Below are 14,107 nucleotides of genomic sequence, written 5' to 3'. Positions count from 1 at the left end.
CATCTCCACCAGTAAATATGGGAAAGAAACCCAGAGGCATGAATTCGTTCACGTTGCGTCTGAAGACGGTCAAATCGGAAGGAGGTAGTTTTCTTCTGGCTAATTCGACAGAATCAAATGTCCGCAACTCGCCGTCTTCGTCACTAAATCTTCCTCCAATAAATGCACAGAATAGCATCAGCAACTCAAGCAGTCTTGGAGGCAGTGGAACAGGCTCAATTTCACCCAGCTCACACGGGATTCAAAGAGAAGGAAATGCACCCATAGGTACTAGTAACATTGCTAACACTGGAAATACTGGAAATGTTGGTACAGGCATAATAAATAGTCCGATGGGTAATATTAATTCTCCTTCCAATCCAAATGGTGGATTTGGCTCTTTTGCAGTGCAGCCCGCAATTCGGTCCTCATCTATTCACAGAGACGGTGGTGCTGGTCAACATGGAGAGTATCCCCCTCAAGTTGGAATCTTCAATCTTCAACATCCCATGATGAATTCTCCAATACAGCCGGACTACCAGAGCCATCTAAGCATGGGTTCCAAAGGACGTATGAGAGTGTCCAAGGCATGCGATCGATGTAGAACTCAAAAGATCAAGTGTTCAGGAACCCATCCATGCGGAACGTGTGTCAAACACAAGAAGGAATGTACCTATCTGACAAACTTCTCAACGGGGGGTGGCGTCGGCGGCCTGACTACTCTGTCCAATCCCCGTGAACAGCTTCTCTTTCCACAGTACAAGAAACAAAAGTTGATGGTAGAACCGTTTGGTTTGCCAGTAGTGAACCGTGCCAACGACAGAGACTACATCTCGCACTTAGAAAACAGAGTACAGTACTTAGAGAACTTGCTTTCCAACAACACCATGAAGACATTCAAGGATCCACAGATTGAAGAGCCCGAAAATGTTGAACTTGAACTGGTGCTCATCGCTCCAAGTAGTAAATGGAGATGGCTGAGACGTCACCAGAACCTTCTTCTAATCGAACTCTGTAAATCGATGTACTCCAACCTATCCGAAGAACTGAAGCAGTTGGTCACGTTACCCAGAACCCAGTACTTTGGCTGGAACATGTCGGGGTGCCATTATGTCAGCTCTGAGGAGTTGCCCAAGTTGCCGGACATCAGCGTAGATTCTGAAAAGTATATCGACTTCTTCTTCCAGGAAATCAACCCGTTGTTTGCGATTTTGCACGAGACAGTGTTCAGAGAACAAGTCATTGCATACGACAAGTTGCTTCGTGAACAGTTGACATTGAACAAAAACGTAAACGACAGAGACTCCAAAACCAACCAGACACGTTTATTCAGTGCCAAGTTGTTCTTGGTGTATGCTTTATCTATTCGGTTTCTTGAAGTTCAGAAACCGAAAGGTCCCTCCTTGGAAATGCTCAAGATCGAAGAGCAACTCTTCAAGTACGCATATAAAGTTGTGTCAATCTTAGCTTTCGAATGGGAATCTTTTGAGTTGATCCAGAGTTGGTTGTTGATCACGTTGTACTTAAGAATTACACACCGTCAGACTTCAGCTCACCATGCGCTTGGTCAGGCTATCACTATGACCAGAGCTATGGGATTGGGGCAAGACAATCCTAAACTAGCAGTTTCTACACCCTATGAACGATTGAAGGCCAAAAGAATTTTCTGGTGTGTCTATACATTTGACCGGTTGTTTGGCTTGCAAACAGGTAGATACTGTGCTCTCAGAGATGAGGATGTAGCTCGCGAGTTTCCTGATTTCGACTTCGAAAAGGAAACCCAGCGGGATGACTGGATCACCATTCCTGCGTTCGCTTTACTCCAGATTGCAAGAATATCAAACTTCGTGCACACCTGTGTAAACGACCATCCTTCCCTTATCAAGTATCAACAGATAAATAAGGAGTTGGTTATTCTCCACGACTGGTTCAACTCGGTAGGATTCCGCAACGACTTGCTATTCAACAAGGGAGCGGCCCTAGATGCAGCAGACGAAGATGGTAACTCAACCAGAGCTATCAGTTCCATGGTCAAGGCTCAGGTCAAGTTGCATTACTACGATCTTGTATTATGTATTCACGGAAAGGTGCTATTCAATTATATAGGTAGAAGAATTACCAGCAATGGTTTGAAGCTCGAGATGGTGATCGATGCATCGCGTGGAATAATTGAAGTCCTCGACAAAACCAATAAGGCGGGCCTCTTGTATACGCCCTGGTACTTGGTTCTATTGCTTTTGTTCAATGTTGGTGTCAACTCCATCGCGTTGATCAACAGTGGTATTTTTGTCGAACAGTGCCGAACAATTTTGAAAGATACTATCAAATTGCTTACCATTTTGAAGAAGGCTTCTGTGCGCAATGAACATGGCAAGCTTGTCATGAAGGAGCGATTCAAGATGGTCAAAGAGTGTGTATGGGCTCTCAAGATGGCCAACAGGATATTGACTTTACGTTTAGAAGAAGACATTAGAGCCTTGAACACAATTGGAACAGACCATGGTTCCTCAGATGTCAACAAGCAAATGTTCCTGCAATTGGGAATGAGTAACGAACAAGGAGAAGGACAATCTCTACCAGAAAAAAGCAAGGACGAGTTCAATGAACTCTTGGAAAAACAACTTCATAGAGCTGACGAGCCTCAAGAAATGGCTGCGAATCCAGCGCCAATGGCGGGAGATAGCATCACTCCAAGCTCGACTGCTTCCATGGACTTTAGTCGTGGCGATCCTACCTATTCCGGTGGACCCGTTCCTAAAGTTGAGCCTGGCGAAGTCGACAACCTCTTGAGCAACTTGCAATGGTTCGATCAGTGGTTGGACTTCAACTACGATCTCTAATAGAGTAAATAATTATCTTAATAATAACGGAACAGTTACGGTAGCAAAAAGGTAATAATCCCAATAACTCCGAATTGCATGTGCCGTTTTAACAATAAATGCAATGCAGCCCTTAAAGCAACAGCCTTCATGCTGGTTTCGTTGCAGGTGAAGCCGTACCGAGGGGGAGGGCTCTAACAAACTGGCTTTGCAAGTGGGAGACTTGCACGAAACAGGAACTCGTTCCGCCTGCTGAATAATTCATACTAATTTGCACCCAAACAAGAGATAGGGGATAGGTAAAAAAATACCTACCGTATTCCACGACATTGTTCTCTACTGCGGAAGACTTTCTGGATTCGGAATCGTCAGTCGACATAATCAAAGTGGTGACAATTCGGACTTTCCTTCAAGGGCCCACTTCCTAATCGGAGCATGCTCCAGGATGACAGGAAGGTGCAAGGCAGATTCAAAAATTATGGAGAATAACCGTAGAACCCTAGAAAATATTTATTGCTTCTGTATGGGTTGCAGAAGCATGGTTCATTTACTGGGGTCAGAGGATGGGGTACAGAAAGCCATGGCACAGAAGGAGTTTGTAGCTATAAATGATGCTATAAATGAAACACCATCTGTGGAGGACGTGGGGGAACACGACTACGTACATCTCTTTACATACGTCGCTACAATGGAGACGTGAGACTCGCAGTTGTCTACCAATATCTACAAATGTTCATGTACTGTGGAAGAAATTCAAGAAAACGTAAAAATCGTAGAATCGTAGAATCGTAGAAATCGTAGAAAATGAAGTAAGCGAAGTAACGAGCCGGAAATGTTGGGACATTCCCCTATTTGCAATAGGAAACCCATCCAACTGTACGGAGAAAATGTCTCCATTCCATTGCTCCACATTTCTACTTCAGTTCAAGAATATTCCTCACCAGCACAATTCGAAAATATCACCACCGCTTGAGTTGAAATAAGGTTCACCGCTTACAGAGAACATCTGGCCGTGCTTATACATCTGGACACATCCAACCTGTAAAGTTGTCCTTAGTGGTGAGTGCAGTTGCATGGAGTTTTTCCGAACGGTGTACAAAAGTGCGTAACCTGGAATGCCACAATACATTATGCAAACCGTGGTGGAGAACAATCCAGAGGGGATGGAATGGAAGACATAACCGTCGATAAACGTCTAAATCTGGCAGATTCGGGGCAATTACAGCGAACTGAAAACAAACAATGTAACACCAGTTACCCCGGACGGGTCCACCTTGGTTTACGTTTGGCACAGATGTGGAGAGAATGTCGCAAGGCTTTCCAATTCCAGCGAGTTGGGGTCCATGCTGCCAGCTTTAGACCAGTTGGGGGAAAGATGGGGGTTGGTTTTTCCCGGGCTTCTCTCCTATTCTGGGAATGCTACACAGCTTATCTATGTAGGCTCGTGGTTGCATTTCCGAAATAAGCAAAAGGGTCAGAGATGCTGGCATGGAAAAGGGGATTTATTTCGGTAGAACAATCTACAGCTGTCATCGCCGCAACTATCCGATTAACAGAAGTAGGGAAACATTCCTGTTCTGGAGATCTGAACTTCTTCAAAATATATTTATTTGTAGTTGGCAGGGGAAGTTTCGAGATTCTTCAAATTTTCCTAAAAGACAAAAACGTCGAGCAGGGCTGGTACATTCAAAAAAAATTATACGAAAAAATGTTTCACCAGAAAATAGCTTAAGGTATTCAACCGATAGCTTGGTGGAAGGTGAAGCAAGGCTACTCTGGGGAATTCTCCAACGACATTGTAGGAGGAAGAAAGTCCAGGCAGCGCCAGAAATCAATGAGCCGAGCTAGTCATCTCGGGACATTATTCCCATTTGGAACGATTTTCGCAATAATAACTCCACAGTAATTTTTTTTTCAATAGGCAAGATGCACCCCAAGAAAGACATTACCGTTCGGAAGCAGACGGCGGGGTCCGGGCCTGGACTTGACAAACACCAAACGACCTGGTCGTGTTTGGCCACTAGAGCAAATTCAAATTTTTCCAGCACGTTTAGCAGTGGGGCAAAATTATTCAGGTGTGGGGGCGGGGCGGAACTGCTGGATGGAAGTATTAATGGCTTTATCTCTATGCGTTATCATGTCTCCGGCAATATGCTCCTAGAAGGAAAGAAGCTGCAACCGCGAAAAGGAGATCGTCCGCCCTGGGCGAATATGAGCCTTGTTGGAGCCATTTTCGTTGTACGGTACGATTAATGTCGCCGTTTCTTCAGCAATGGATGGGACTATCAATTTCTCGTATTTCTCAGGAAGGTGAACAAACTAAATTACCACATGTGGTTAGGGTGCGAGAGGCCTGGGTGTCCATTGATGACTTATTGGAACCATGTTGAAGATCACCTCGGTGAAGGGACCAAGTTCCTATCGCCCGAGGAGACATTTTGCTATCTTAGCTCTTTTATCAGTAAATTGTGTATTTGCACATGATAGTTTTGTCCAAATCTAGACACCAACTAAATGAATCTGACTTTAATTGAATCTGGCTACCCCATGGGCGCCACCTACCCGAATACAACCGGTCTGTAGCTCTGAAACTGCTTTCTCTTGGTCTTGCGTCTTTCCAGATTTGTCCCCATCGGCATAACCCCGGACCGTAACGTCTCAGCATGAGCCCAGAAACCAGGATAGACTTCCCGTGGAGCCCAGTTGGATCTGGTGTGCACACCACTTTGCTAGTTATCCAAGCTCACCGTCCTATTCGGGCTCTCTCGGCAGCACTGGGATCTTCTCCCTTGCAGGTATGCCTGAACGGAACGACTGGTTCTGAAGATTCGGTCTGGCACAGAAGGAAATCGAATCAGACCAGCGCATATATGCACAGTAAAAATTTTACAGATTGGAGGAGACACAGTTGTAACACTAAACCAACAGAGGTTCCATAAAACTGGGGGAGCACCTCAAGATTGGGTCAAAATAAACGGTCGCGGGGAAGGAGCGAAGTGACCTCAACCCTTTGTTAACGAATAATAGTTAACACCGACCGTAATTGACGAAAGCGACCACCGACCAGTGGCTACCAGCCAGGCTTGGAATTCAGAAACCGTCTGAACCAAGTAGAATAACTAAGCAACAGGATCACAAAGTGTACGATGAGGTAACATTGGCCGAACTGCGTATAGGTAAGAATGAACAGAAAATGGAACACTTTTTCGGACTTGCAAGTTCTTGCAATCGCAAACGCAACTACATTTTAGTCTTGCTAAACCATGTCTCCCCACTTGAATAAGTCGACGAGCCTCATCAACTGCGGTATATTTTCTTCTTCTCCGCCATGTCTCTCTCCGCCATGTCTTCACTTGAAGCCGCAGAACTGAAATGTAGAAGAGAATAGGAGAAAGCAAGCAACATGATATCACGAGACTAGGTTTCATATTAGAGCAGAGAATTATCAGATCATCGGAAACTGAGGCACAGTAGGTAGTTCTGCCAACAAAGTCGTGAAAAGTCTCGTGTTCAACAATGGTCACAATATTAAATTGCCAGGTAAGATGGGGCCAAAGCGCGATGGAATGCGGGTATAGTGGGAGTGTCGGATTATTTCATCGCTATAGCTGAGGAAACCGGAAAAACTTTTCGCAGGATGGAGTGTGACCTGGCCTGCATTGATGCATGAGGTGCGTTTGCTGTTTACCTGCTTTTCTTTTTCCACGGGGTTGGCGATGGATGTTGCACCGACGGTGCGAGATGTACGAGAAAATAATATTTTGCAGCGCGACATTTTCTATGAAACAGAAAAATAATTGAAAATGTCGTAACTGCCGGGGGCTTCATATATATTCTTGGATAAAGTAGGCATTAATGGTAAAATACGTTTTTTTTGGATTTCTACTTTCCTCCCGCCACAGTAAATTTGGTGAAATAAAGAGCTAGTTTAGACCACTTTGACGATAAAAGAGTTTCAGCGTATAACATACACTAATTGAAGTTAACATACGCCAAAACCGCGAAACCGATAGCATATCAGACTAGTAAGAAACAGATTCTACCAAGAATAAACACAGCAGATTTTCAACCTATACAACTAGTTCAATATAATCAACTAATACATCATCTTCTCCATATAAATTCGAGTCTTTTCACGCTCATATCTTTAATTTTTCGATTTTTCAACCTAAGCTTCGCAACCCACACCTTCATACTATCAATATGAGTGAACCAGCAGTTGAAACCATCCACAAGGAAAAGAAGTCAAAAGAAGACAGACCATACAAATGCACTTTCTGTGACAAAGCGTTCCATCGTCTTGAACATCAGACCAGACACATCAGAACTCACACCGGCGAAAAGCCACACGGCTGCACATTTCCCGGCTGTACCAAGAGATTTTCCAGAAGCGATGAGTTGACGAGACACTTAAGAATCCACAACAACCCTTCTTCCAGAAAGAGAAAGAACAAAAATGGGCCGATCGTCAGTAATGGAAACCTCGCCAGTCCCACAAACGTGATCAATAGCAACGGTCAGATCACTGGTGACGGTATTCCTCTTCAGGTACAGCCTGTTTTCCAACAAGTTTCAGCAGCTATCCCATTTTCCATAGATAGAAACGGCAATGCTGTCTACCATCAGCCATATCCTGTGTACTTTATTCCACAGCAGATGCCTCCACAAGTGCAAAGTAGTGTTCTGACAGGATCGTTACCGAATATGAATTCAACATATAGCTCTATTCAGAACCAACAAGTACAACAAGCTCAAAATCAACAGATTTCTCAGCAACTTCAAAACCAACAAATTCATTCTCAACAGCAACAGATTCAACAACATCCTCAGCCTCAGCATCATTACAAACAAGAAGGATCTGCTGTATTCTCGTTACCTTCATCTCCTACCAACATCTCTCACGGTAACAGAACTGCAAGGCCGGTGATTTTAGATAGAACAGTGCTGTCTGACGCAATAAGGCTTCCCACTATAAGCAATTCTCAGAACACGTCTCCTTCTTCTTCTAACCGTATTCCAGCTATCAGCAAACTGGAATCTACTTCTTCAATTTCTTCTGGACAACTTTTCAGCCATTCGGGTCTGATGTCTACAGCCAACTCTGCTGCTGAATCATTGGGAACTTCGCCAGACACCTCTTCCAACAGTGCGTTCTCGATGCATCCACCAGCTCACCACACTGCACCATCATTCAGCAACTTGAACGAGTATTTCCAGCAGAACCAACAGAAGTATAACAACAGCGCTCGTTTGTTCAATGCCCTGCTGACTTCACTTAGTTCTTTGAGTGGTAAGATTAAATCTTCTTCGTCTGCTACGAATTTGACCACATTGTCATCTTTCCAGAGAATGACCCCATTGAAGCCAGCACTTAGCAGTACAGCTTCAACGAGCAATATCCGAACCGTAAGCGGTAGCAATTTACATATCCCCAAGCCTTCATCTTCTACGTCTTTGAATTTGGAATTCTTCAATTCGCAGAATGGCCATTCTTCTGGTCCTTCTAACAAGAAATCTAGACCAAATTCTCCATCCCTGACTCCATCACTGACTCCTTCTCTGTTGCTTATGACGTCATGTTCCATGTCCAGCAACAACTCTTCTTCAATCAGAAAAGGTGGACAAGGCCAGTTCCTCATTTCTCCAAATGATACTCCACTCCAGACACCTTCTCAATCGCCACACTTGCAACCTCAAGCTTTCAACCATGACGCCGAAAAGAATGGTATGAACTTGATTTCTGCTGCTGCTCGAAACATTCAGAACGAAGAGAAAGACAGGAGTATTGCGACGACTGGGACGCAACTTCCACCCATCAGATCTGTTTTAAGCTTCACTAACTTGAGCAGCTTTCCTCCACCATTAACTGGAAGCTCTAGTGCTCTTATCACACCAGCAGATGAAGATGGAAAGAAGTCCAGAATCGCCGACTTGCTAAGCTAAGTTTGCCAAGCTGGCTGATATGTAGATGACTTGACGATAATGGCACGATACGGTAATTAGTATAATAGTTCATAATAATACGCGATTTATAGAGAGATAGAAACATCCATGAAGGTAGAGACTATTGTAGCAGTACTGTTATGTAGCTACAAGACGGGACTAGAGATGGACACCAACATTAAAAATAGAATTACAAAAAGTGATAGGATATTGCAGAGAAATGGATAGAGAGTATCGCAAAATGGAACTACAGCTGATAGAAACCTCGAGAGTCTCTGAAGAGCGATTGAATAGCCTCAATTGACTACGAGCGACCTTTGGAGCTCGGAGAATCTCAATTATCCGTCGTATTTCGTCAGTGTTCACTGGCGTCGATGTTGAGGATTTCAGCGTTGAATTCTCGGATTATCTCAACGATGTGGTAATGCAGATCTCAATTGGGAATGTGTACCGGTAAAGACACTGAGCTGAAACTGGAACCAATAGTCGAAGCTACGACTGCCGCAGGGTTTGATCCTACTCCGCATAATGAGGCTTACCCCCACTCTGGACCTCTATCCAGCGGATAATACTGGGGTACCAGGACCAAATTTAGGCAGGCAGCTGATGTCGATCGACTATTTGGTGGGGCAATCGAAAATTGGGTGGACGTACCCCACCTGCTCCATGTAACGTTACCATATTTTTGTCACGGCTGCATAGTGATCTGGGCTGAATGCGCCGAAAAAAGAAAAGAGGGGCGGGCATCGGAAAATATCTAAGCCTGTGGGGGGTTTACCCGGAGAAAATATCGTAGTGGTGAAAAACTGGAGGATTGACCTTCTCTGGGGTAAAGTTATTATATTGGACGTACACACGGCGAAGCGAGTTGAGTGTAATGACGAGAAAGAGAAAAAGCAAGCAGCACAAACGTTGAGAGAACTGCACGGATTGTTAGACAATGACGAAACAAATTTGAAAGGAAAATGAAAAATGACGGCGCTGAACTGACGTCAAACTCGAATACCCAGACTTTTCAGACACTTTTCTCTGCTTCTACAGATCCTTGAATATGCTGTCATTATCGACACCCATAAATCCACCACCTACTTACATACTTAGGCACACTTATCTGTGCTCGTACTTAGCTAGATGGATCAATTCCTCAGACAGACAGTTCTGTGGAGGCAAGAAATTCTTCGCTCTTCTGCAGGTGGCCCACAATGCGGAGAAATTAATGACAGAGTAGAACGAGGAAATGAGATGGTTTACGGATCAATATAGTGTCAGCTACATAGAGAGGCATGGACCAGACACAGAATGCCATCGACAGTTATATCCAGACAGTTCCACTAGCATAGACCCAGACACCAGTTGCTTATATTTGAACCGAGCCAGACAGGTAGATCCTCATCTCGTGATTAGCGTCCGCCCTACAGGCCAAAGTCATAGCGTGCCTGCCGAATCGGGAAATGGTTCCTCACTTTTTTGTGGTAGGTCGACGCGGACACATAACAGAATAGTCTGGAGTGAAAGGTACAAGAGAAGCAGTGTCTGGGTGTGAAGGTCGATTACAGACAGACACCAGTATAGAGTGCTGACACAGAAGATCTACCGAAGTTACAGCGACAGACAAAGTAGCAAAATAATTAACTGTTAAAGTAGTAGTGACAGAAGAATAATAAAAGTTGTTCGTATTAGCAGCAACTATAGTAATAAACGCGAAAGTGGCAAGATGGCAGAATAGTAGCCTAACTGGCTCTGGTAGGCAATGGAAAGTTGGCCAAACCAGAACTCGTAGATGGTACCAAAAGCAATTGGATCCACAGACACTAATTGGTTCTACATTATTCGTGTTCAGACACAAACCCCAGCGTTGGCGGTTTCTGTCTGCGTTCCTCCAGCACCTTCTTGCTCAACCCCAGAAGGTGCACACTGCAGACACACATACATACGAGAACCTGGAACAAATATCGGTGTCGGTGACCGAAATGTGCAAACCCAGACACGACTAATAAACCTGGCAGCTCCAATACCGCCGACAACAGGTGAGGTGACCGATGGGGTGCCAATTAATGTCTGAAAATTGGGGTATATAAATATGGCGATTCTCCGGAGAATTTTTCAGTTTTCTTTTCATTTCTCCAGTATTCTTTTCTATACAACTATACTACAATGCCTTCTATTAAGTTGAACTCTGGTTACGACATGCCAGCCGTCGGTTTCGGCTGTTGGAAAGTCGACGTCGACACCTGTTCTGAACAGATCTACCGTGCTATCAAGACCGGTTACAGATTGTTCGACGGTGCCGAAGATTACGCCAACGAAAAGTTAGTTGGTGCCGGTGTCAAGAAGGCCATTGACGAAGGTATCGTCAAGCGTGAAGACTTGTTCCTTACCTCCAAGTTGTGGAACAACTACCACCACCCAGACAACGTCGAAAAGGCCTTGAACAGAACCCTTTCTGACTTGCAAGTTGACTACGTTGACTTGTTCTTGATCCACTTCCCAGTCACCTTCAAGTTCGTTCCATTAGAAGAAAAGTACCCACCAGGATTCTACTGTGGTAAGGGTGACAACTTCGACTACGAAGATGTTCCAATTTTAGAGACCTGGAAGGCTCTTGAAAAGTTGGTCAAGGCCGGTAAGATCAGATCTATCGGTGTTTCTAACTTCCCAGGTGCTTTGCTCTTGGACTTGTTGAGAGGTGCTACCATCAAGCCATCTGTCTTGCAAGTTGAACACCACCCATACTTGCAACAACCAAGATTGATCGAATTCGCTCAATCCCGTGGTATTGCTGTCACCGCTTACTCTTCGTTCGGTCCTCAATCTTTCGTTGAATTGAACCAAGGTAGAGCTTTGAACACTTCTCCATTGTTCGAGAACGAAACTATCAAGGCTATCGCTGCTAAGCACGGTAAGTCTCCAGCTCAAGTCTTGTTGAGATGGTCTTCCCAAAGAGGCATTGCCATCATTCCAAAGTCCAACACTGTCCCAAGATTGTTGGAAAACAAGGACGTCAACAGCTTCGACTTGGACGAACAAGATTTCGCTGACATTGCCAAGTTGGACATCAACTTGAGATTCAACGACCCATGGGACTGGGACAAGATTCCTATCTTCGTCTAAGAAGGTTGCTTTATAGAGAGGAAATAAAACCTAATATACATTGATTGTACATTTAAAATTGAATATTGTAGCTAGCAGATTCGGAAATTTAAAATGGGAAGGTGATTCTATCCGTACGAATGATCTCTATGTACATACACGTTGAAGATAGCAGTACAGTAGACATCAAGTCTACAGATCATTAAACATATCTTAAATTGTAGAAAACTATAAACTTTTCAATTCAAACCATGTCTGCCAAGGAATCAAATGAGATTTTTTTCGCAGCCAAACTTGAATCCAAAAATAAAAAACGTCATTGTCTGAAACAACTCTATCTTATCTTTCACCTCATCAATTCATTGCATATCATAAAAGCCTCCGATAGCATACAAAACTACTTCTGCATCATATCTAAATCATAGTGCCATATTCAGTAACAATACCGGTAAGAAACTTCTATTTTTTTAGTCTGCCTTAACGAGATGCAGATCGATGCAACGTAAGATCAAACCCCTCCAGTTGTACAGTCAGTCATATAGTGAACACCGTACAATATGGTATCTACGTTCAAATAGACTCCAATACAGCTGGTCTGCCCAAGTTGAGCAACTTTAATTTAGAGACAAAGTCGTCTCTGTTGATGTAGGCACCACACATTCTTCTCTTGCCCGTGAACTCTGTTCTGGAGTGGAAACATCTCCAGTTGTCAAATATCAAACACTGACCAGGCTTCAACTGGTAGAAGATTTCGTTTTCGGGATCAGTAATGATTTGCACCCAATGTCTGATAGCAGCATAGAATTTGGGTATGTCAGCTGGGTTAGTCCAATTGTCCATGGTCGAGCGGTCGCTCTGGTTCCAACGAACCTGGATCAACTCGCCCTCATTGTCCAACTTAAAGATAGGCTGAGGAATATCAGGCTGGATACAGACTTTTTCCTCGCCCGCGGAATGAGCTGGAATGGGAATTCTAGTTAATAGTTCAAAACTTTCCGGATGGTTCTTCTTCAAGACCTTTGCACATTGAAATGCATCTACAAGCGAAGTCGTTCCTCCTGTTCCATCGTGGTACAATAAGTGGAACAATTGCAATCCTGGGGTGTCGGACCAATAGGTTCCATCTGTATGAGATGAAATGTCGATGTTTGTATATGCAGTGTCTGCTTTTGAGAGATCACTCGTGAAGTCCCAGAAACCACCGTAATGTGTTGGTCTGATGTAACAGAGCTTCTCACAGAGCTTCTCTGTGTCCTCTGGAGTTACTGGAACGTTGTCGATGAAACAGAAACCGTGCTTCCAGATTTTTAGCGTCCAATCGCGAATAGCATCTTCGTTGTCGGAGCCTTCGTCTGAGTCGATGATCTTGTTGAAATCGACAGCTGGCAACGAATCCTTGATATCAGCAACCTTCCACAACTTTTGGGCTAAAATAGTCTTTTCTCCTGCGAGCTTTTCGTCGACGGGTACCAACCTAGGCTGGTACGAGTGAAGGTAGAGCCAAGAAAAGGAATACGACGACTTGTGGTCTTCCTGGTTCCACACAATTTCAAGAACGGGGAACTTGACTTCGATATGACGTGCTCCTATATCGGCGTTAATTGTAGCAGAGTTCAACAATCTCTGTTTGGTTGCAGGGTAGTAGCACTTTTCACAGTGACAATTGTCTCTCAACCAAATATTGTGGAAGACGGAGGATTGGTCGTTGGACCATTTGATCTCGACAGAGTCTGGCGAGATGGCAGTAGCTGAAGTGATTGAGGGAGAGGTCATCACGTTACAATTGAGATGGTCAAGAAGAAAGTGCAAAAGTTAGACGATTTTAAGGGTATGTGAAATGAAAAGCACACCGAAAAGTGAAAAATTCGTATCGTAAATTGAAACTTCATGCCGGTGCCGAAGATATGCGCAAATGTGGGGCATTCTCAATTTCGCACCAAAAAGGAGACGCTTTGCAATCGACGAGAAAAAGGAAAGTTCGTCTGGGACCAACTGATTTAAAGGAAAGAGAGACAACAGGAAAGGAAAAGCAAACGGAGACACACCAGAAGAGAAAAGTAGAGACCTGACACTCTGAACTAGATTTCAAGCAAGTAAATCACTCTTTTCTTCATCATTGAGGCTCGCTCAAAAGACTACTGAAAAACTTACATTTTTACCCCAGATTACACAAGAAACGGTTATCTGATGGCCAAGTCCACACAATTAACACAAAAAGCCCCAATTGCTTCCACTTATTCTACCTCCTCAGAACTTCATGAAGTCTGCTTCTTCTC

At 44.0% G+C, this 14,107-nt stretch overlaps 4 protein-coding genes across 4 annotated transcripts; 3 read left to right on the top strand and 1 right to left on the bottom strand. All coding sequences in view use genetic code 12, as the record gives it.

Moving 5' to 3' along the window:
* Positions 1-533: 533 nt before the first annotated feature.
* Positions 534-2,819, top strand: STB4 (STB4; binds Sin3p in two-hybrid assay; the record flags this gene model as incomplete). Its single annotated transcript, XM_001385146.1, is given in 3 exon segments — positions 534-683; positions 723-2,721; positions 2,740-2,819. 3 exon segments carry the CDS (start codon positions 534-536, stop codon positions 2,817-2,819), a joined length of 2,229 nt encoding a protein of 742 aa, XP_001385183.2.
* Positions 2,820-6,700: 3,881 nt separating this feature from the next.
* On the top strand, positions 6,701-8,835 carry MIG1 (transcription factor involved in glucose repression). Its single transcript, XM_001385145.1, has one exon. The coding sequence runs from the start codon at positions 7,002-7,004 to the stop codon at positions 8,739-8,741; it is 1,740 nt and encodes a 579-aa protein (XP_001385182.2). The 5' UTR covers positions 6,701-7,001; the 3' UTR covers positions 8,742-8,835.
* Positions 8,836-10,880: 2,045 nt separating this feature from the next.
* Positions 10,881-11,906, top strand: XYL1 (NAD(P)H-dependent D-xylose reductase (XR)). Its single transcript, XM_001385144.1, has one exon. It carries the CDS (start codon positions 10,896-10,898, stop codon positions 11,850-11,852), a length of 957 nt encoding a protein of 318 aa, XP_001385181.1. The 5' UTR covers positions 10,881-10,895; the 3' UTR covers positions 11,853-11,906.
* Positions 11,907-12,401: 495 nt separating this feature from the next.
* Positions 12,402-13,604, bottom strand: TML1 (Trimethyllysine dioxygenase (Epsilon-trimethyllysine 2-oxoglutarate dioxygenase) (TML-alpha-ketoglutarate dioxygenase) (TML hydroxylase) (TML dioxygenase) (TMLD); the record flags this gene model as incomplete). The annotated part of the gene is made up of 1 exon (XM_001384804.1): positions 12,402-13,604. One exon carries the CDS (start codon positions 13,602-13,604, stop codon positions 12,402-12,404), a length of 1,203 nt encoding a protein of 400 aa, XP_001384841.1.
* Positions 13,605-14,107: the final 503 nt, after the last annotated feature.

This window comes from Scheffersomyces stipitis, chromosome 5 (genome assembly GCF_000209165.1).
Source record: "Scheffersomyces stipitis CBS 6054 chromosome 5, complete sequence".
Classification (NCBI taxonomy): domain Eukaryota; kingdom Fungi; phylum Ascomycota; class Pichiomycetes; order Serinales; family Debaryomycetaceae; genus Scheffersomyces; species Scheffersomyces stipitis.
This window is presented reverse-complemented; position numbering and strand designations above follow the sequence as displayed.